This window comes from Aspergillus uvarum (genome assembly GCF_003184745.1).
Source record: "Aspergillus uvarum CBS 121591 unplaced genomic scaffold BO82scaffold_101, whole genome shotgun sequence".
Classification (NCBI taxonomy): domain Eukaryota; kingdom Fungi; phylum Ascomycota; class Eurotiomycetes; order Eurotiales; family Aspergillaceae; genus Aspergillus; species Aspergillus uvarum.
Window position 1 is genome coordinate 1 of NW_020291398.1, and position 20,330 is coordinate 20,330.

Consider the following 20,330-nt stretch of genomic DNA (forward strand, 5'->3'; position numbering starts at 1 on the left):
GAGGAGGAGGAGGAGGAGGAGGGAGAGCCACCTGGTGAAGCTATGCCTTATGAGGTTGATGACGAACGGGAGCAGATGGGGGAATTAGAGCAGGATCACGATCGTGCTCAGGACTTCTATAGGTACTCGCCGGAGAACGCTAGTCTTGTATCCGCGGACTTCCACTTCCCCCAGCACACAAGGGAGGAGCAGGAGGACCGGCCACTCAGCGAAGCAGCACCCGACGAGACCAATAACAACAATGAGCGAAGAATCTTAACCCCAAAGTCTCGCCTGCCATTCGTCGCGGGAGAGTTCGACTCAGACGGACTCCAGCTGCACCGCAGTCAGAAACACTTCACATTCGAGATGTATCCGCAGGGCATGGCGCCACGGACCCGGCCGACCAACATCTTCCCCGAGCAGCGCAACGAAATCCTTATGTCAGAGGAGAGCTGGAAGGTGTTCAACGAGTATGTGCAGGGCAAGGGTGTCACTATGAGTTACCTGGACCGGGAGGGGCAGAAATACCGCGAAGCAATCAAAAAGAAAAACCGGGCAGCGTGGGCAGCGTGGGCTGCAGAGAAGAAGATCAACAATACTTGTGTCATCATGTAGGAAGAGAAGAGACACCCTTTCTTGACTTATCAAAGAAAAAGATTTCGGGGCTAGCCTGCGCTAAGCCCGCTGACTTAACCGTACCGGATGACTATCATCATCATCAATCCAACAAGACAACCGAGAGAATGAATATATACTGTACCCAAGTCAGCAAAGACTCATATCACCATAGACAGCATAAGAAGCATCCATAAATTACCATGTCACATTAACCTCAACCCAAAAAACTACCACCCCGCTAAATCCTTAACATCCACCCCCCAAACCCAACCCGCCACCCCCATCGCCCCAACACTCATAATAAGCGCCATCAACACATTCACCGCATTATTATCCAAAATATCATGCCCGCTCTCCACCCGCCGACTCTCATGCCCTTCATCGGTTGTCGTCTCTCCCGCCGAAAACGACCCGACGGACGTCTTACTGGCCCGGCTCCCTCTAAGCGTTGCGGCGGCCGCATTAGCCACATCCTCAGTCGCCCGCAGCTGCTGCGTCGCACTACTGCTGCTACTGACCCCATGCGCCGGCGTAAGACCCGCCATGTTCGCAGAAACACCAGCTTTTGTCGAGGAAGGATGAAGAAGGACCTTCTTTCCGCCGGACCCCTCCACGATCTTCCCCGTCCGCTTATCCACCACACTCGCCTGGAATAAGCCGCCGAGGACACTATCCAGCACGCTGCCCAGGGTTCCCCAAGCGGTGACAGCCGCAACCCACCCCGCGCGACTCTTCAACGTATCCACGGCACTGACACTGCCCTGGGCGCCGTCGCAGAACGGCAAGAACGCCGCCGACGACAGCGCGATGGTGAACGCGCCGAACATGCCCGCCAAGAGGCCGGTGCCGGTGACCCCGCCGTTGGTGCCGGGGGGCACGACGCGGAACGTAGGCGAGGTGATTAGGCGCGGTTTCGAGGTGGAGAGGATCCCGAGCTCGGAGGAGAAGGTGTCGGCGGCGACGGCGGCGTAGTTCCTGGATGTGCATGGTCGTTAACATACGCTTTGGGGGGGGGAGGGGGGTATAGGGGTCCAGGGAAGGTCTTTGTTCCAGGTAGGAGGAAGGAGGAGGGTCCTTACGCGACGATCCCGACCATCAACACGTCCGCGACGTCGTGACCGTTCGAGAAACATTGACCTCCATTATATCCGGCGGTGGACCGCTTCGCAAGAACGTAGGTATGGGCGAGGATGAGCACCGAGGCGACGATGGAGTTGGCGAGGACTTGGACGTGGGTGCGAGGGCCTTCGCCGCCCTCGGAGCCGGTCGCGGAGAGGGTCAAGCGGGATTTGATGTCGTGTTTGACCTATGTCAATGAGATCGATCAGCAGGGCCTCAGTAGGTCTTATTCCAAAAGAATCACCTTGGTAACTCGGCTACCACCGAGGTAGAAAACGGCCAGGAGGATAAACGGGGTCGACCACGGGTGGAGGGCGTGAGCTGAAGCCGTCAGCCCAGCTGCGACCAAACCCAGAGTGGTGAGGGTCTTGTGTGACCAGGCGCGATAGAGAAGGCCTGCAATAGCAGGAACAGCGATGACGGGCTTCATTGTCGCAGAATCATGAGGTTTCGTGGGCCGGTGGGAAGGGAAGCAGGGGAGCTCGGTGAGTGAGGCGGAGGCGGAGGGCTGAAGGAGGGAGCTCTTTTTATTCCGTATTTCACCTCCGCGGCTGTCCTGTCAGTCCAGTGACGTCCACAACCCACAATGAGACCCCACTCCCTCCCTAGATTAGTTTCTGATAAGAAAATAAATGAATATACTCCGAATTCTACTCCGAAGCTGAGTATCGACTCGTATCGATGTATAATCAGTCATTCGGATGCTGTGCAACTCTTGAAATATAAATAAACCCTGATTTCCACACTCTGACTCTATTCGTATATGAATAGATGATGATTAGTATACAAGGGTGGACCCCCTACTGTACCTCGGTTCAACCTACTATGTAAACAACAACAGATGAGCATCACCCGCAACTTGGACATAATATAGTATCGTACAACCGTTACCGCCATGAACATCGGAGCATCGATGGTTATATACGGATTATATATGACAAGACAATCGCTATATCCACCACAAGGCTCTGACATCATGTACTGTACACAAAGCCAGTCACGGACACCACGCCACAGCACACCACAAGAAAAGAAGTATTTACCACAGAAACAGAAACAAGAACTCAGGGATATCAAACCGCACCCAAGGATAATTTACTCCCCTTCCCAAACTCCTCGAAATCATCCCACAAATCGTGGACGAATTCACATCACGTCATGTCAATCGCTTGCATGGGTATAGTGAGAATATACGGCAATATGCAATAAGAATCAATGCGACACCAGCCCATCATCAAAGAGCGAGACCACTGCCATCGCCACTCCATCTGTACAGCGCCAACACCTCCCGGCGACGCTGTTGCTGTTCACCAAAGTCCTCAGGGATCCGACCTCGCACCTGTGCCAGAGCCGAGCGCATGACCTTGCGGAATGTTCGCTGAAAGTAAAGGTATTAGCTTAGAAGATATGGGAGGGTCGGTAGCAATGCATACCTGATACTCAGTATTTAAGGTGACAACGCAAGCCTCGTGTGCGCGAACAATCGTCTCGCAAGCCCGGACAACACTTGGACTGGCGTCACCTTGCAGCTTGTCGGCTGCCAGGAGGAGCAAGAAGCTACCCTGCAGCAAATAAATTCCGAAAAAAAAGGGCATGAAGCTGAGATCTGGGTCAAATTCGAGAATCTCTGCTGCCGCTTCGGCGGCGCCAACGGCATGGCTCATCGCCGAAACGAAAGCCTCTGTGGAGATCCAGAGATCGTGATCCTCCAACAGGTTGACCGGATCCCATTTGCCCGCCAGAAGAATGTGCAGAACATGCATGATGTGGGTACCATAAGCGACAACCATCTTCGTGTGCACAATGGACTCGTTCACCCGGGATCCGACCGTACTGCTGGAGCGACCCGACGGACTGAGATGATCCAAATGAGCGCCCTCTCCGATCTGCTCATTCTCCGCGTTTGCCAGGGTCAAGCTATTGGTGTAGCGCGCCTCAAACTCTTTTAAGCTTTGCGCGTAGGTATCTAAATGATGAGTAATCTCCAGCACCTGGTGCTCCCATTCAGTGCTATTTCGAAACGCGATGCCGAAGCGTGGATGGCTTCGGGCATGATGGAGGTCAACGATCTCGCCAAGGATAGTCATCAGCGGCAGGAAATATCCGAACATGCTGTGGCCGGTGCACTCGAGGGGAGGGCCAACCTGGCGATAGCTGGCGGTAGAGAAATCGCCCGCTTGCCAAAGGTCGTCATTCATGGGTTGCAATAGACGCCCGCACTCTTTATCGAGCAGCGTCAATGGCCGGTTATAGCAGAGAGCCAGATGACGGTCCGTCGCGTACAGGAGCCACCACAGGCGCCGGCGTTCTTCTCGTTCCTCCTCTGTCACATTAATGTTTGTACTGCCAGGTCCCAGTCCCATAGATGCCATTAACGATGTAGGGTGCCGTTTCGAAGGATCTCCTTCAGTGTCCCCCTCGCGCTCGCCGTCTGCTCGTGTGTGGGAAGTGTTGGGCGGCAGCTCACGACCGAGCTTCAACTCGCGCGCCAGAGACCATGCTGCCGTCCACCAACGCATACTGGCGGCCTTGTACTCACTTGCTGAAACGACCGTGGCTAGATGCACATATGTAGCCACGTCATCCACGGCACCGGTTGCGCTACTCTGCGCACCTAACTGATCCATCGAGACTCCAAACCCACCGAGGGCGACACCATTAATGACCATGTTGGCTGCATAATTGGGCGATGTTTCTCCCGTTGCCGGTCCATGAATCAGTGGTCGGAGTAGGCCAGTGGTCAGTTCCAGTAGCTTCTGACAGACACGCCCTCGAGCAGATGGCGGAGAAGTCAGGAATGCAGCCTCACTCGTCTGCGCGGCGACCCAGAGCATACTGGCCAGCAGACCAGGACTACACACTCGTGGTTTTGTAGGATGGAGGAAGGACTGCTTCCGGAAGATGTACCCCACCACATACGGGGACAACGGCGAAAGGTGGGAAGAGGATGAGCTGGTGAAGTAGACGTCAAGAAGATCACAGGCGAGGGATTGCGGAATGATGGACGCGATATGAGGCAGCACCGGCTGCAACACGGGGTATCGTAACGTGCTCGAATATGACGGTATACTAAAGGACGGGAAGTTGGCGGGAGATGGTGAGGGCAGAGGCAGCCAGCCTGGAGACTGTGCAGGAGGCGATAGTCCCAAGAACGGAGCCGTGGGGTTCTCGGCCGAATTTCCAATTCGAAAGTGATTCAAAGCGGAAGCATTAGGTTCCTGAGCGTTCACCATCGCAAATGCGTTTTCACCAAACCCCGAACTTAACCCATGCGACGATAGAATTGAGGTCGGTAAGGATCGAAGATCGGCGACAGGCATGGGAGCACGATTCGACTCGTTGTTCAACGAATTGAAATGGTTCATGTGCATGACGTCGATGGCGGCCCTCAAGGATGGCTGCGAATGTGGCGGAGCTGAATGCGCATCCTCAACCGCAGACATACTCGGAGCGTTAGAATTCCGCACCTGTCGTGACGGAGGATTCAGATGTTGAACTGCGTCGAAAGCCCCGTCAAATCTCCCGTTGACCTCCTGAGACGATCGTCGCCGATCCGGGGGCGTATGCTCCCCCACCAGTGCACCATTCTCTTGGGCCGATTGGCCGTTGCCCAGCTGGGTCGCTGCAGCCGCAGCGGCCAGATCCTTTCTCGAAGCTTTCCCTCGTTTCTTACGTTCCCGAGCGTATTCACAGGTCAATCCAAATTCTGCGCCGCCGTCAGTCAGCCTGATGAGTCACCGGGGGACTTCGAAGCGGGGAGGATCCAAACTACGAAGACAGAAGAGCTTACCTATGCAATGTGCACATGGGTGTTGTCCGTCGCATTTGGTCCGGAGCGAATTACACTGATCGCACGCCCGACTGATTCTCCGCCGGACGGGAGCCGACACCGAATTTTTGCGGATTGCAGAACGAGCCTCCACGAGGGGATCTCGCTGTAACGGCGGTTGGTACCTGGAGCCAGCGACTGAATCATTGTCGTCGCGGTAGAAAGATTGGTCTTTCGATTTGGGCAGCGAGCTTCTCAAGGAGTCTGAGGGCGTATCATCGCTGACGGTTGTGGCAGCGGCCTCGCGCGACAACTGCAATTGATCGAGGACATACTGCGAGCCCTCGGCAAGGGTGTCCAGGCCGACGGTCTGCGATTGGGCCATGCCTCCCGACTGTGAAGCTGAGGTAGAAGGAACAAATGAGCTGGCGTACTGCTGGATCGCGGTGGTCGACATCCTCACCGAGCAAAGCGAACAAGCGCCCGAGGCATGAGAACGGAGCGGGCTGCGGGCGACAGGCGGCGTGGGGTGGAGGGCCGTGAGGCCCCAACAGTTCAAGGAAGTGGAGTCGGCGGTAGGCTGGTATGCAGAAGTTAAATTACAACTTCGCAGCTATTCAGTTCAGAATCTTGTGGTGGTAGAATGAAGCAAAAAGGAAAAGATGAGGTGGTAAGTAAGTTGCGTGGTGGGTGGGTGAGTAATTGAGCCTGCCGGGGTTTTAGGTGGGGGGGGGGTGTGGAAAGGAAGAATGAGAGAGTAGGGGAAGGAACTCGAACAAGTGAACCAACAGCCCAGGTACCGGTTTGACCGAGAAGCGAAGCGTGGAAAAGGGAAAGGGAAAGGGAAAGGGAAAGGGAAATTGAGAACGTGGAACTCGACAGGCCGGGACGGAGGACGGAGCAAGAAAGGGAAAGTGGGAACTGGGAATTGGAATTATTGAAAGGGAAAGGGACTTCACAGGGAAATGCGGGGACGGGGAAACGCGGGCGGGACTAACCTGGAGTAGGAACCGCTGGGAACAAGCTGGGAACAGCTGGGCGAGGCGAGACCGAGACCCTAACAATATCAGGCTTGCGAGGCAATTTCGCCACAGACCATGGTCTACATCCCAAACAGTACTGTACATGAGAGAGTGTACAGTAAGTAGATTACTGGTATGTCTAGACGACCATCCGAGGTCTCTCTTTGGGTCCCTTCAGCATGATCCTGCTCACTGAGAAAGAACCGTTCACGCGGTATGCGAGAAGCATCAGCATCCGCATCAGCATCCGCATCCCTAAATCGAGTTCATCGGGATCGGGAGGTAAATAAACTAGGCTCTCGTGTTCTGCTCACTGCTGCTGGCATTCCCAGTCATTGGACCCTCTTCTTTCATCGGCTAGCAGTCGATGTGGACAGTCAGACTCGGCTATGGGCATATGTAATATCGAGCTCATGATTTAAGTGGCGGGTGGAGGGGAGGGAGGGAAGGGGGGGGGGGGGGGGATTTTAATTTGAAGGGGACCCAGACGAATGAGTGCCTAGTGGTCCGATCAGATCAGGTTGTCGTTAAAAGGGAGAGAAGAGGGGCGGGGAAAGAAAAGGCGGGGGAGAAAAACAACCTACAACAGACTTGACGGGTCCGTGACTCCGGATCTGCACCCTGCAGAGGGTCAACCCGGCAGGCAGTCAGGCAGTCAGTCAGTCAGTCACTGAGCAAGAAGGAGAGAAAAGGAAATGGATGGCGCTCACACCCGATACGAAATTGATTGGTTACTGCAAACAAACCCCCCCTGCCCCAATGCCCAATTCATCTCGGACCTCTGCCTCCGTGTCCCCCAAGGAACTTGGTGGAGGATCTGTGCGTTGGACAAACACCACCGATCCATTGACTTGACTCCACTAATCTGAACTGAGACAAAGAAAAAGAATTTGTGGCAAAGGGGGAGAGTCACAAGCAGTACCATAAAGGTATCCATACTCGGATCGTGCCCTCTGCAGTGCACGAACACGATCCATGATATATGTAGCTAGCAAATTGACTATTGCAATATCAAGAATGTTTAAATCTAGGAAATATGAAGTATAATTTTGTGACATTCTGATACAGTCTGAAAAAAATAACCAAACATGGTGGAAGCTAACTAATAGTCAGTTCTACTGCAGTGAAGTAAAGTACCTGGATTTTTGGCTAAGGGCATACATGAATGGTAGCCCGACAGGCCGCTGTGGCGGCCATCGTCAGTTAGAGAGGCCGTATACAACAGTGAAAGTGAAAGTGAAAGGAGTTATTCATAACAGGTGTATGTACATTGACATTGTAGTCATCGCTTTTCTTCTAGGACACAAGAGATCCGAAACAATGTCCGAGCTAACTATACAGGATGGAAGCAACCACGCGCCTCCGAAAACTCCATGCAGGAACACCCCACGTGTTGGTACAGCAAGCCAGAAAAAAAAAAGGACAAATCATACAAGGGATATCAGTAGAACCAGAAATAGACCAGAAAATTCGTAGAAGAAGTCACCCTCAGAGAGACGGCCTCTCTATACACTGCGCTCCTCAACAGAAGAAGTACTTGCTGTCTCGGATACGGCTCACGTCCCAGTCACCCTTCGCGGGGACCGCGCGGAACCGCATGGGAAGCCAAAAGTGCTGGTACGCGATTTGGGTGAGCTTGTTGCGCTTCATCTTGGGCCTGTCTTCGTCGGGGGATGTGACAAGCGCCTCCGGATCGGTCTCGATCGTGCCGAGTAGGGACTCGATAGCGGGATCCGACTCGTCGAATTCCAGAGGATCAGGGCCTCGACTGGTGATATCGGCATTGTCAGGAATGTGACCAACAGCCGTCGCACCCAGCGAGGTGGAGATGGACAGATCCTTGTCTTCGCCAAGCGATTCAAAGATGCTGGCGGGAGTCACCATCGCCTGACCCTGGGCTTGCAACTCCGGATCATCGGACTTCAGGAATTTCTGTCGCTTGTATTCCTCGAACAACTCGGAGACCTTCGAGCTCTTTCCTCGTCCTTTCTTGCTCTTGCGCAGCTCGTTGATGGCTTTGCCAATCCGACTGCGACTGGGCACCTTGGCAAGGAAGAGGTTGTCCCCGTAACGGACCTTGAACTCGGCGTCCAGTCTCTTAATCACGTCGTCAGAATGCATGCGCACAAACGCGTCTCGAAGAAGCTCGTTCATCTGGTCAACATCGCAGGCGTGGGTCCAGAAGGAATCATGGACGGCTGAAAAGCATAGACCGGCGTTGTGGCAGGCGATGGCTGAAAGCATCATGTGTGTGGCGTCAAGGGAGTGAATGAAGTTGGGAGGGAAAGCTTGAAGCTGCTTGCGGGCCGAGACAGTATCGTCCGCGTTGGCATCGACAATGCTCAAACTCTGCAGGGTAGTCGCGATACGTCGTGATGAGCGGACTCGGTAAGGCTGGACCACGGGTAATCCCAGAGGAGTTGTCCAGATGACCGTGGATCGCAGCTTCTTAGCCGGATCCAAATTGGCGGCCGTCGTCGACTGCATGGCTTCTTGCATGATTTCTTCGATCTGAGTCGGCGACATGGACCGAGTGATACGACTGGCACAATCTCCCAACCAGTATTGAATCTCGTGGGCACCGTTGAACATTGAGCCCAAAGCTTCGAAAATCTTGCGCGCAATATACAAAGCACCTTCAACTCTTTGCTCAGGAGTGAGGTCCGGATAGTGGTCGACAAGCTGCTTTCGAACCTGTTTCATAGCACCCATGAAGGTGACACCGTAGACGTTGGTCATGACCGTTTGCTTCACGATCTTGCGAGTGATCCGTCCTTCGAGGTATTTGGCGGTTGGATTGCCTTCGGCGGCTTCCTGGGCGACGGTTCTCTTAACAAAGTCCGCCACACCGGTGTAGACGTCGGATGGGCGATCGGAAGGCTCGAGGTTGACTTGCTGAGCGCCGACCTTATCACCACCCAGAGCAGCATAGTGTTGCAGTCCGTTGCAAGATCCGTCCTGATGAATGGGCAAGCGCGAGAGGTATTGAGTAGGGTCTGACAGCTTGAGCGCATTTCTCAACTCGCAGCAGGCAGCCAGGCACTGCCAAGGGTCTTCTGCCTTGAGCCACCAACGCCGGCCTTTAAGACCGTTGTTAGCAGAGTCCAGTACATCGTCCAGATGGTCCGTTGTGAACTGTTCGCGCTCGGAAAGGCTGGCCTTGTCAAACCCTGCCAGGTTGGCGATCTGGATTTTCAACCATCGGAGACCTTGCGGGCCAAGCGGCTTAGCTTTACTGAAAAGCAGCAAGCCTCTGGCATTGTCGGCGCCCATCTGATTGAGGTAAGGCGGAAGAGGGTATGCACGGCCACGGAAATCGATATTGTGGGGGAGATAAAACGTTTCGTCGAGATAAGCGCGGGCGATTTCCATCTGGAAGTTCTGGAAGCAACGCTGAGAATGGATACCGGATTTGCGATTCTCCATAAGTTGGACAAGTCGATCCCACTTCTTTTCAGCCTCATAACCTTCTTCCGCAGACGGTCTCTGAGGGGGAGTCAGGTTGGGCTCCAAGGCAGCGAGATTCGCTATAGCTTCGCCGGAGTTCCATGCTTCAAGCATGACATCGAATACTTCCCGGTTGATGACCCAGCCTGTAGAGCCCAGAATATCTAGACTTTCCCGGATTTTGTCAAGCCCGTTGCTCTCGATGGCAGCCTTGACATAGGCCGGTTGAAGATATTCGCCCGGAGTCGACCGAATCAGCTCACTTTTGTACACATAATAGGCGCCATCACCCAAGCCCTTCCAAGGCTTGGGCTCGCAAACCATCGGCAAGTGGCGGCTCAGGATGTCGGCGGGGGGCTCCTTGAGCAGAACTTCGACGACGGACGGATGTAGATGGATGTAGCCAGCGCGTTTACCCCAGGTGATCTGGTAATTGTGTTGGAATGCAGGTTGCAGGGTGACTTCCTTCTTCTGGGTCTCAGGATTGATGACCTCCACTGGAGCCTTGGCAGCGTCAAAGAGGAGGCCCATTAGCGTGGCGCCGACTTTGGCTTTCACTCGAGGCGACCAAGCAATAGACGGGTCCTCTTCCTCGATCTTGCGCGCAAGGTGATACCAGCGTGCTCGACCATCCTTCTGTTTGCGAATCGCAAGAGCCTGTCTGGCATTGCTGAGTTGAGAAGACTGCCTCTCCTTTTGATGCTGCAAACTTCTGTCTGCCAAAATCTCATCGTGGAATTCCGAGCCAATGTTGTAAGCAAGTCCGGCCAACTTAGTCCCTTGGTCCACTCCTAGACGGCTGAAGGTATTTATGGCACTCAGGATGGTGATTGCTGCAATGCGATCTGACTTCAAAGCACGTAGATAAACACCATACTCTAGCAGATCAAGTTCCGCTGCGTTGGGCGACGGCCCAGGCTTGGCAACTAGTTTGTCGAAAGTCTTTAGCTCTTCTTCAATCTTTGATTCCAGCCCAGTGAGCCATTGATCGATGATCGGACCTAAGCGCTTCTCAGCACCATCGAATCCTCGCTTTCTCCTTGTCTCACTCTCAGCGCGCCAACGGTTCAGCGCCGACTGGATGGCATCTTGTTCAAGCTGGCGCTGCCGGGCCTGCTTCTGCTGACGCATCTGGTCCTCCACGGTACCTTGCTCGTAAAGTGGCAATGAGACTCTGGAGGGGTCGGAGAAAAGTTCTAGTGACTCCTGAAGCGAAGAAAGACCGAGACCTTTCTGTTTGACAGCCTTGACCTCCACAGCCTGAGACTCGGCGACCGAGACATCATCGCCGGTTGTGTCAGGATCGAAGTTGCCCATGGCCACACGTTGCACGTCGTGAGAACAGATCTACACGGATAACACGGTTAGCATGTCTTCACTGATACCGAGAACTAGGGCGGTTAAAAGGAAACCAGAAAAATCGAGGGGACCGACCTGCGACAGCTCGCCCAAATCCGACTCCGAAAAAACCGAGTCCGAAAGGACTCGTTCCTCCAAAGATTTGTTCTTAGCCAATTCCCAGTACCGGCGCACGGTTCTGTCGCGCTTGGAACCGTGGAACATGCGGAGAGCCATCCGAATCATGACAGCATAACTTGTAGCATTGGGCTCGAGACCCTGTGCTCGAAGTTCCACTTCGAAGAACCTTTGGCAGGCAGGGATCAGTTCATGCTGCCGGGTCACGGACATGTGCGAGACGATCCCGTTCAGGTGGCGGTTGCACAACGCAAGGAACTCGGGTGATCCAGGAGGGAAACAGTCCTTTAAGCGACTGATCAGTATAGCAGATCTCTCGTACTGGTGAATGCGAAGCGACACGTCAAGGTTGGCCAGCATTTCATCGGCGTCACCCCCCAAGCCCTTCACTTTCCGTTGCACCTTGGGCTTGGTTTGCGCAGCCTCGTTCATAATGATCAAAGAAGACTCAGCGAGCCCCTGGGGGTGTGGTCTAAAAAAGGGAGACAGTCTCTGATCGAAGAAGCTGTCGCCAGAGAAGGTAGACCCATCGGAGGAGGCGTTTTCGAAGGGGATATACGAGCCTGACCCCTGACTGAATGTGGACTGGTCTGCGGCGGTGGCAAGGCTTCGGTTGGAGGTCAGAGAAGGTCGGCGAGAACGCTCTTGTGTGTTTGTTGTAGACGAAGTGTTGGTGAAAGAAACTGGTCGAGTTGACTGCGAATGAAGCCTCAATGTTGCCGGTGAGGGCAGGGCCGAGCGGCCTGTAACTCGCACGCGAGCCAAAGCATTTTTTCGAAGAGCGACGCGGGACAACATGGTAGTAAAAAAGTCGCTAGAAAGATAGAATTATAAACAGGGCTCATGCAAGTCGACGGAGATTAATCGTGAAGTAATAGGATATTATTTATGGGAAAGAAGAGAAGGGTAAGACTGAACGCGACGACGAAGGCGCGAGAAGAGCAGTGTCAACGAGGAGATGCAGGATGGGAATTGGAGTGATCAAGAGCGAGCTTATTGCCAGGCAATAAACTTCAATTCATCAATTCCAATAAACAAGCCGCACTGCAGCCCTCTGAAGACGTAAAGGAGAAATGAATGAGAGATAATGGGGAAGGAGGAGGAAAGGATAACAGGCGTGAAGGCAAATTGGAGGGAAAAAAACCCAATCTACTTTCAACTCGGCGGAGAGAAAAGGACGGGAGGAAAAATAATAGATTCTGATTAGCAGCAGAAGAGCAGCAGCAGAACTTCGGGCCGGGAGAGGCGATAGCACCAGCACATGACTGCACGTGACCTTCTGGAAGCGCGATAAGATTTTCGCCGTCCGGGACGCTGATTGGCCACATCCGCTCTAAGTTGAGATTCTTCGAGTTTCGGCGGAGGCAACTTGGAAGACTTGCTCCACCTTAATTATCAAATGCTATTGCGCTATCCAGTTGGGACATCACAATGACAATTGCATGCAAGGCAATGAATTTCCGCCATGTTACGGAATCCTCATAATCGAGCGAGCAGGTCCCGTATCTATACTACAGACGATATACCAGCCATAGATATGCAAGTCATTGCCCTGTCGTAACCTATCTGTCAACTGCCTACCTATATATCCCTATCTACTACTGCCCACCGTCCCCAGCAGTCCCCTCCCGGGGCAATACCTCCTCGCGCTGCTTCTTCCGGTTCTGTTTCATCGCCCAACCCGTCAACTCCGGCCGCGCAGGGTCAATCCGAGGCGCGCTCATCTTATCCAGATACTCCTCGGACTCGATGGCCGACTGCAGCTGCGGCAGCGTCTCGACGTCCTGATGCATCATGTAGTTCTCGTATAGCTGCCACGATTCCTCGGTCTGGTTCGCACAGAACAAATCAGCATGCTGTCCCTTTCCTACAGCGCGTGAGAAAAAAATAAATAAATAAAACTCACCTCAGCATCCACCCACTCATAATCCTTCCACTTCTCATCCTGCATCTGCTTCAAGAGGTCCAGGTTGCCCGCAACCATGGCCGCTTCGCCGTCCTCCGCCGCCTTGATCTTGACGTCGATGGCGCGGGCCTCACTCTCGCCCGCCCGCTCCCCCTCTTCGCCTTCCTTGCCGCGCGCTTTGCCCTTTCCCTTAGTCGGGATCTCATCCAACGCATCGAGATGATGCAATTGGGGATGCAACTGCACCACCGCGGTGACCGGCGACAAATGGAGGTTTTCTAAAGACGCGATCAAACAACCAATTAGCCATACCCTTAACCCCTAGGAAAGAGAAAGGAAAGGAAAAGAAAACTCACCCCCCCGAAAAGCCCCCAACATATAAACCGGATCTCCACCCTCAAACCCCTTAATCCGCCCGCCCAGCGTCTGCACCCGCAACAACTGCGCCGCCGTCTCCTTCCCCTCATCGACCTGCATCGGACCAGCACCAGCACCACCTTCTATCTTCACTTTCCCTCCACTCCCAGCACCACCACTGCTCCCCCCAGCACTAAACCCGCCCGCCATGCCATAGGCGCCGCCCTCCCGCGCGCGCTGGGATTTCTTCAGCGCATCGCCGTAGCGCAAGCCCTTGCTGACGTCGTAGTTCACGCGGGTGTTGATGGGCACGTCGACCTCGACGAGCCCCGTCGTCGGCTTCAGCCGGAAGCCCGTGGGTTTCTGGCCGTGGCGGTCGTCGTAGCTGTACCCCGTCGGGCGGTCGAGGTACTGCAGCACGTAGCGCGAGATCTCCGAGTCCGTCAGGTAGATGTTGTAGGAGGCGATGATCGGGTCTTCGTCGTCGTGGGTGGGGGCGGTCATTGTGGTTAAGGCCCTGGCCTAGGAGATTTGACTTTTTCAGATCGAGGAGGGGGGAAAGGATTGTCAATGGTTGTCAGTGATAATTAGGGCGTCAGGAGGATTAGGATTGATATTAGAATGATTGACAGCGGGGAAGTTGATGTGATGTGCCTCTTTTTTTTTTTCCAACCGCCGTTTTTTTTTATCGGAGGCGGAGGGTGATAAGAACTGTCCCCGCGGCGGTTGATACCGCCTTCCATTTTTAGGAATGCGTGTTGGCACGTACGGTATCTGCGGCGGGCTCCGGGTTTGCGGCAGTGAGCTAGGAAATTGATCACCTCCGCTTCAATACTGGCTACATTTTCGACAAGCTACAGAGGACACAATCTCGAGACTGGAGAAAAAGAGAACTCAAGATAGTTGTATAGAAACAAATTAGTCATCAAAAAGTATGTACAAAGGAGCTAGCTGTATCATCATCCAAGATCATAAACAGTTCGTTCAAATAGATGTTTTTTCAACAATGCAAAGAGAACAATGCGATACATATATCATGATCGCTGTATCTCGTCGACAAGCATTTTACTCCTCATCTTCCTCGGCAACCTGAAAGATATGGTTAGTGAAGTACTTTTTATAGAGCGATGAAAGATCAACTTACTCCTTCGTGGAAGTTCTGTCCATCAGTTGTCGCCTTGATCACACCAGCACGGATACACCAATCTCCGAATCGTTCCGGCACCTCGCCATCGGTGTTGCGCTCGGCAGCGTAGCGCTTGAGGAGACCCTTCATGATATCGAGGATCTCGTCCTCCTTGATCGAGGAGCGGTACAGCTTGTTCAGACGCTGTCCGTGGTACCCACCACCCAGGTACATGTTGTAGGCGCCGTACGCCTTACCAACGAAAGCAACCTCAGCAAGCCAAGGTCTGGCACAGCCGTTGGGGCAACCAGTCATGCGCATGACAATGCTGTCCTGAGCGAGACCAACCTCCTCCAAGGTAGACTCCAACTTGCCAATGAGAACGGGCAGATAACGCTCAGACTCGGCCATAGCAAGACCGCAGGTGGGGAAGGCAACACAAGCAGAGGAAGACAGACGGAGACCGCTGAAGGCAGTGTTGTCAAGCTTGTACTTGGCCATCAACTCCTTGACCGCGGGCAGATCCTCATCCTTGATGTTGGAGATGATGACGTGCTGGTTACCGGTAAGACGGAACTCGCCCTTGTCAAGCTTGGCGAGCTCGCGCAGACCGGTACGCATCTTGAAATCGGCAGTATCCTCGATACGACCGTTCTCAATGAAGCAGGTGAAGTGGTTTAGACCCTTCTCATCCTTGAGCCAGCCAAAGGTGTCGACGTTGGAGTCGAACTTGAAGGGACGAGGCTCAGCGAAGCGCAGACCCTCCGGAAGAAGAGCCTCCACCTTCTCCTTGTAAGCCTCAACGCCCATGTCGTCAATGGTGTACTTAAGACGAGCGTGCTTGCGATTCTTGCGGTCTCCGTGGTCACGCTGAACAAGCATGATCTTTTCACAGACAATATGGGCCTGGTCCGCAGGGACATAACCGAACATGCGTCCGGTCTGAGGGTAGGTCTTCTTGTTGTTGTGAGTGGTACCCATACCACCACCGGCAATGATGTTGAAACCCTCCAGGTGTCCATCAGTGCCCTTGATGGCAATCAAACCAATGTCGTGAGCGTAGACATCGGTGTCGTTGTGGGGAGGAATGGCAATCGTAATCTTGAACTTGCGAGGAAGGTAGGTAGGACCGTACAAGGGTTCGTGGTCGACGACAGCATCACCAGCAACCTGGACCTTCTTGTCATCATCATCCTTGAGCCAGATCTCGTGATAAGCAGAGGTGGCGGGGAGAAGGTGGTCGCTGATTCTCTGGGAGACTGCATGGGCTTCGCGGTGGAAAGTGGAAAGCTCAGGCAGCGAACTGCACATGACGTTACGGTTGACATCACCGCAAGCAGCGATGGTAGTCATGAGAGACTTGTTGATGGCACGCATAGCGCCACGAAGGTTGCGCTTGATGACACCGTGGAACTGGAAGGTCTGTCTGGTAGTGAGCTTCATGGTCTCGTTACCGTGGGAGCTGCTAATAGCATCCATCTGCAGCCACTGCCAAGGAGTGGCAATACCACTGGGCAGACGACAACGGATCATGAAGCTGTAAGCAGGCTCAAGGCCCTGAGCCTTACGCTCGTCACGAACATCACGGTCATCCTGCATGTAGGTTCCGTGGAACTTGGTGAGCTGCTGATCACTGGCCGAGATGGCAGCAGTGCTCTCATCCAAGAGACCCTCGGCGATGGTACCACGCAGGAAGTTCGATTGAATCTTGATATCTTCGTTGGTCAACGGAGCAGGCTCCTCCGGCAGGCCCTCGACCTTGTCAACGCCAAGAGCCTGCCAGAGACGAGGCTCCCATTCAGAGTAGCCAGTCTGATAAGCATCGGGATCCTGGTCGTCACCCAGACCAATATCGGTAAGCTTGCGGCCGCCCAGGAAGGCAACACGAGCATCGAGATCCTTCGCAGGCTTGTTGTAATAGATCTTATCTTCCTTGCGAGGCCAGTAGTGGCTGTCACCGAGACCGAAAACGGAGTAGTTGATGGAAGAAAGGTCCAAGTCGCCAGAGTTCTTCACGAATTCCCACAGACCACGGCCGTTCTGGGGAAACTCACCCTGACCAGCAGTGCTAGAAATGAAGACCACGTTCTCCTCAGTAGCGAGGTCTTCGGTGGGGTAGTCATCCATAGCCATAACAAGGGTCTTAAGACCTCTAGCGCGACCACGGTTACCGAGACGCTTGGCAATGTTCTGTGCATTACCACCATCCGAGGCGAAAAGAATGGTCAGAGGAGCACCGAAGAGACCCTCGAGCAGCTTCTCGTAGGAGTCCTTGGCCTGACGCTTCTGCAAGGCACGGACTTCGGTACCATACGACTCGGCAAGGACAGGGGAGAATTTGGGTTGACGGTTTGTGAGCTGCGTAAGCTGGTTGTCACGGCGCAGGAACTCCTCAAGCTCACGTCTAATGCGGTCAGAGTCGAAGATGAACTTGGCATCACCCTTCTCCTCGTTGGCGGGGTTCCAGCGGTACAGAGGCCAGTATCCAAGATCAACAGCCTTCTTGGTCTCCTGGAGGACAGTCAAAGCGGAGTCGTTCTCCTGGTTGTAAGGCAAGTAGGCGACGATGACGGAGGGACCCTCAAACTTCTCGGCCTCGGCCATGGCCTGGAGCACCTGAGTGTAGGAGCCGTACACAGCGACGGAAGCAACATAGGCGTTGCCATAGTTCATAGCATAGAGACCGATATCCTTCTTTCTGCGGGTAGGATCAGCTGCGGTGCGCTCCGAGTAAGGCTGAGAGTCGATGATAAGCATGTTGACATTAGCTCCGGAGGCGAGAACGTGGTGAACACCAGAGTTTCCAAGATCGTAAGCCCAGGCATCAGAGCCAATCAACCACAGCGACTCATCGTAGAAGAGCTTCTTGGAAGCCAGAAGCTGTCTAGCGAGCTGGGAGCCGTCGTTGGACAAGCGCGCGATAACATCAGGAGCCAGCTTGTTGGCCTTGGACGCATCAGAAGCGCTCAGAGCCCACTTGGACAGCCAAGAGCGGGGAACATCAGTGGCGAAAGTGGAGGCCTTCGAAGCCTCCTCAACCTCGCGGATGAAACGCTTGCGGTGCTCCAATCGGGCAATCAAGGCACCAAATCCGTATTCGGGGCTAGCAGCAATCGTGGCGGAGATACCGGCGTTCTTGGAACCTAGCTGGTTGGCGACGTGAAGGCGCTCACCGAACAGCTGATTAAGGATCTTAATGTAGGCATTCTCGATGTGGGGCTGCTCGAGGGAGGTCTGGAGAGTAGGGACCTTGGAGCTTCCGATTTCTAGGTTCTGGATGGGAGAGGGGGAGTTCAAGTTCTGAACGATGCCACGCAGAGCCTGGACCGCAGTCGAGGGCTCAACATAGCCAAGTCTGTAACCAACAATCTGGGGGGTAGGCCGACCGGCAGAAGGAGAGAGGCTCGAGAGGAGATCCATGAACGAAGGACCCCACTTGGTGGTCTTACGAACCTGCTCCAGGACCGCAATCTTCTCCACAGAGTTGGGAATAGAGTTGATGATCTGACCACCGACCCAGGGGCGGTACAGGCGGGCAGTGATGAGTCCCACACTGCTCAGCTCACCAGTCTCCTCCTTGCCCAGGACATCCACGAACACACCGGTCGAACCGAACACAAAAATAGCCGACTTGGCATCAGAGGGACCTGTGTACTCGATAGCGCGGTAGGTGCGTCCGACAGCCTCGGAGAGACTCTTCCAGATCTGAGAAGTCCACTCAAAGACATCAGCAGCGCTGACGGGGCGGATCGAGGAAGCATCAACAGTAGTGGCAGCAGAGCTCGATCCGCGGCTATCGGTGCTGCTGTCCCGGCGAGAGGAGCCAACGGAGGAAGTATCGACGCTAACGCTGGCAGAGAGCTGCGAGGCTTGAGCAGGAGTGGAAGTGCCCTCACTCTGCTGATTGGTGCTCTCAGCGGCTTCCTCAGAAACGGTGGCGACGCGGCCGGAATCAGTGTACAAAGTCTGGACACCCGATCCTGCAGTATGAGTAGCAGCGTCCGGGCCTAGGTTCAGTAGAGACCGTACGACGTCGGCACTTTCCTCTGTGATAGCATCATCGCGGGCAGAGTTGGCAGGATCAAAGAAATGAATGACACCCTTGCCAGACTTGCGAGCCAAGGCATGTGCAGTAATAGCAATGTCCTGAGCCTCCTGAAGAGTCTCGGAGTGCAGGAAAGTGAAGCCACATTGCCGGATAGAGCTAATCACGGAGTAGTCTGGGAAAGGATAGGGCTCCAGCGCGACATGGAGGACGATCGGACTGTTCGCCAAACGGTAAAGGTGGGGAATCGAGGAAAGTAGTGCAGAAGAGCTGGTGACCACGGACACAGCATTGCCAGTCTGCAGGGGGTGGAAAGCGGAGAGAAGAGGATCCTCGTTATATCGTACAGCCACAAGCTACTTGACTATTAGCTTTCCACCTTCTACAAGTTCATTCACCAGGAAGTAAGAGGTACCTCTGGGGTGCTTCTGGGCAAGACGCTGGGAGTGTTCTTCGTCTTGAGGGTCTTCAAAGTCTTAGAGAACAAGGAATCTGCCTGCAGAGAGGGTTGAACGGAGAGAACGACGTCGCTGGTAAGGTAGGCGATTCTCGCCACTGAAAAGCGCATACAGTTAGTCCATTAGGCCCATTATGACGAGCGTCGCTGAAACATCTTCCACATCTATAGCGAAGAAAGACTCGACTTGACAGAACATACCTGCTTCTCCAACAGTCGAAATGGAGGCCATGTTGATAATGGCTTGCTACGCAACTGAATGCGCAGAAGGTGGAATGTGGAGGGGAAAGGAGGGGGATCGGGAGATCGAGGAATTGGATATCACCGCATACGGTGATTCCCCACTCAATTCAGAGACACTGTAGAGGTATGGGGGAAAAGAGAGCGGAAGTGAGGGGAAAAGAGAAAGGGAGAAAAGGAGGATGTACAGGAGAAAGATAAATAATTTAGCTCGACTGATTTGCCGTGCACTCCTTTAATTTTTTTTTTCTGTTCGCCAATATGAATCACCTGGGTTTAGTTCCAAGCAGCAGCAGCAAGCAGCAGCAGCAGTCTTGTTCGTCTCATAGTTTTGGGTCGATCTCCGCCATCGGGGGTTGGATTACCCCCCATCTGATTGGACTGCGATCACGACATCGATGCAAACTGCAACTGAGGGAGGGTGCAAACAGGCCTAATGGAGGAAAGTGCGGGGGTCCCGTGACTTCCTCTCGAGCACGTCACTTTGGCCGGGCTCGGCGGTTTTTGCTTCGAATGCCGCTACATTTCGATCTTACAGTAACTATATCGTAAATATCGTTAATCTAGATTTATACCCTGGTAGACCAGTGACACTAGTTCGTCTACTTGAGCTCGCTTGGTCAATTATGGCCTAAAGACGGGTTTTGCGTACCCTTTACCCTCAGTAAGCACACCATCCTCTCTTAACTCATATCGTTTGATTTTGCGGACATCCGGGGTCATTTGCCGCAGACCTGCAGCTGGACCGCATTCGTCAGCAGCCACC

The 20,330-nt window shown here is 53.9% G+C and overlaps 6 protein-coding genes across 6 annotated transcripts; 1 reads left to right on the plus strand and 5 right to left on the minus strand.

Annotated features, from left to right (window-relative positions):
• The first annotated feature begins 31 nt into the window (after window positions 1-31).
• BO82DRAFT_359644 (uncharacterized protein) lies at window positions 32-677 on the plus strand. The gene has a single exon (XM_025636621.1). It carries the CDS (start codon window positions 43-45, stop codon window positions 595-597), a length of 555 nt encoding a protein of 184 aa, XP_025486072.1. The 5' UTR covers window positions 32-42; the 3' UTR covers window positions 598-677.
• A 150-nt stretch (window positions 678-827) lies between these two features.
• Window positions 828-2,392, minus strand: BO82DRAFT_348318 (DUF92 domain-containing protein; the record flags this gene model as incomplete). The annotated part of the gene is made up of 3 exons (XM_025633822.1): window positions 1,964-2,392; window positions 1,680-1,906; window positions 828-1,575 (listed from the first exon to the last, which is right to left on the minus strand). The coding sequence occupies exons 1-3, from the start codon at window positions 2,147-2,149 to the stop codon at window positions 828-830; spliced, it is 1,161 nt and encodes a 386-aa protein (XP_025486073.1). The 5' UTR covers window positions 2,150-2,392.
• A 561-nt stretch (window positions 2,393-2,953) lies between these two features.
• Window positions 2,954-5,873, minus strand: xlnR (putative C6 transcription factor; the record flags this gene model as incomplete). The annotated part of the gene is made up of 3 exons (XM_025637676.1): window positions 2,954-3,097; window positions 3,153-5,425; window positions 5,510-5,873. The coding sequence occupies 3 exons, from the start codon at window positions 5,871-5,873 to the stop codon at window positions 2,954-2,956; spliced, it is 2,781 nt and encodes a 926-aa protein (XP_025486074.1).
• A 1,774-nt stretch (window positions 5,874-7,647) lies between these two features.
• BO82DRAFT_348324 (DNA-directed RNA polymerase) lies at window positions 7,648-12,600 on the minus strand. Its single transcript, XM_025633823.1, has 2 exons — window positions 11,392-12,600; window positions 7,648-11,304 (listed from the first exon to the last, which is right to left on the minus strand). The coding sequence occupies exons 1-2, from the start codon at window positions 12,229-12,231 to the stop codon at window positions 8,032-8,034; spliced, it is 4,113 nt and encodes a 1,370-aa protein (XP_025486075.1). The 5' UTR covers window positions 12,232-12,600; the 3' UTR covers window positions 7,648-8,031.
• Window positions 12,601-12,849: 249 nt separating this feature from the next.
• BO82DRAFT_348328 (uncharacterized protein) lies at window positions 12,850-14,362 on the minus strand. The gene is made up of 3 exons (XM_025633824.1): window positions 13,696-14,362; window positions 13,340-13,617; window positions 12,850-13,262 (listed from the first exon to the last, which is right to left on the minus strand). The coding sequence occupies exons 1-3, from the start codon at window positions 14,198-14,200 to the stop codon at window positions 13,032-13,034; spliced, it is 1,014 nt and encodes a 337-aa protein (XP_025486076.1). The 5' UTR covers window positions 14,201-14,362; the 3' UTR covers window positions 12,850-13,031.
• Window positions 14,363-14,584: 222 nt separating this feature from the next.
• On the minus strand, window positions 14,585-19,822 carry BO82DRAFT_437063 (sulfite reductase (NADPH) subunit beta). The gene is made up of 4 exons (XM_025641165.1): window positions 19,526-19,822; window positions 19,283-19,422; window positions 14,841-19,223; window positions 14,585-14,785 (listed from the first exon to the last, which is right to left on the minus strand). Exons 1-4 carry the CDS (start codon window positions 19,554-19,556, stop codon window positions 14,762-14,764), a joined length of 4,578 nt encoding a protein of 1,525 aa, XP_025486077.1. The 5' UTR covers window positions 19,557-19,822; the 3' UTR covers window positions 14,585-14,761.
• Window positions 19,823-20,330: the final 508 nt, after the last annotated feature.

Excerpts from the sequence above, each read along its gene's own strand:
- BO82DRAFT_359644 (XM_025636621.1), top strand. The coding sequence starts at position 43 with ATGCCTTATGAGGTTGATGACGAACGGGAGCAGATGGGGGAATTAGAG.
- BO82DRAFT_348324 (XM_025633823.1), bottom strand. The coding sequence starts at position 12,231 with ATGTTGTCCCGCGTCGCTCTTCGAAAAAATGCTTTGGCTCGCGTGCGA. Across the intron at positions 11,305-11,391 it reads ATTTGGGCGAGCTGTCGCAG|ATCTGTTCTCACGACGTGCA; the intron begins GTCGGTCCCCTC and ends TTATCCGTGTAG.
- BO82DRAFT_348328 (XM_025633824.1), bottom strand. The coding sequence starts at position 14,200 with ATGACCGCCCCCACCCACGACGACGAAGACCCGATCATCGCCTCCTAC. Across the intron at positions 13,618-13,695 it reads GTTGGGGGCTTTTCGGGGGG|AAAACCTCCATTTGTCGCCG; the intron begins GTGAGTTTTCTT and ends TCGCGTCTTTAG. Across the intron at positions 13,263-13,339 it reads ATGAGTGGGTGGATGCTGAG|ACCGAGGAATCGTGGCAGCT; the intron begins GTGAGTTTTATT and ends TGTGCGAACCAG.
- BO82DRAFT_437063 (XM_025641165.1), bottom strand. The coding sequence starts at position 19,556 with ATGGCCTCCATTTCGACTGTTGGAGAAGCAG. Across the intron at positions 19,224-19,282 it reads TGCCCAGAAGCACCCCAGAG|CTTGTGGCTGTACGATATAA; the intron begins GTACCTCTTACT and ends ATAGTCAAGTAG. Across the intron at positions 14,786-14,840 it reads GACAGAACTTCCACGAAGGA|GTTGCCGAGGAAGATGAGGA; the intron begins GTAAGTTGATCT and ends CATATCTTTCAG.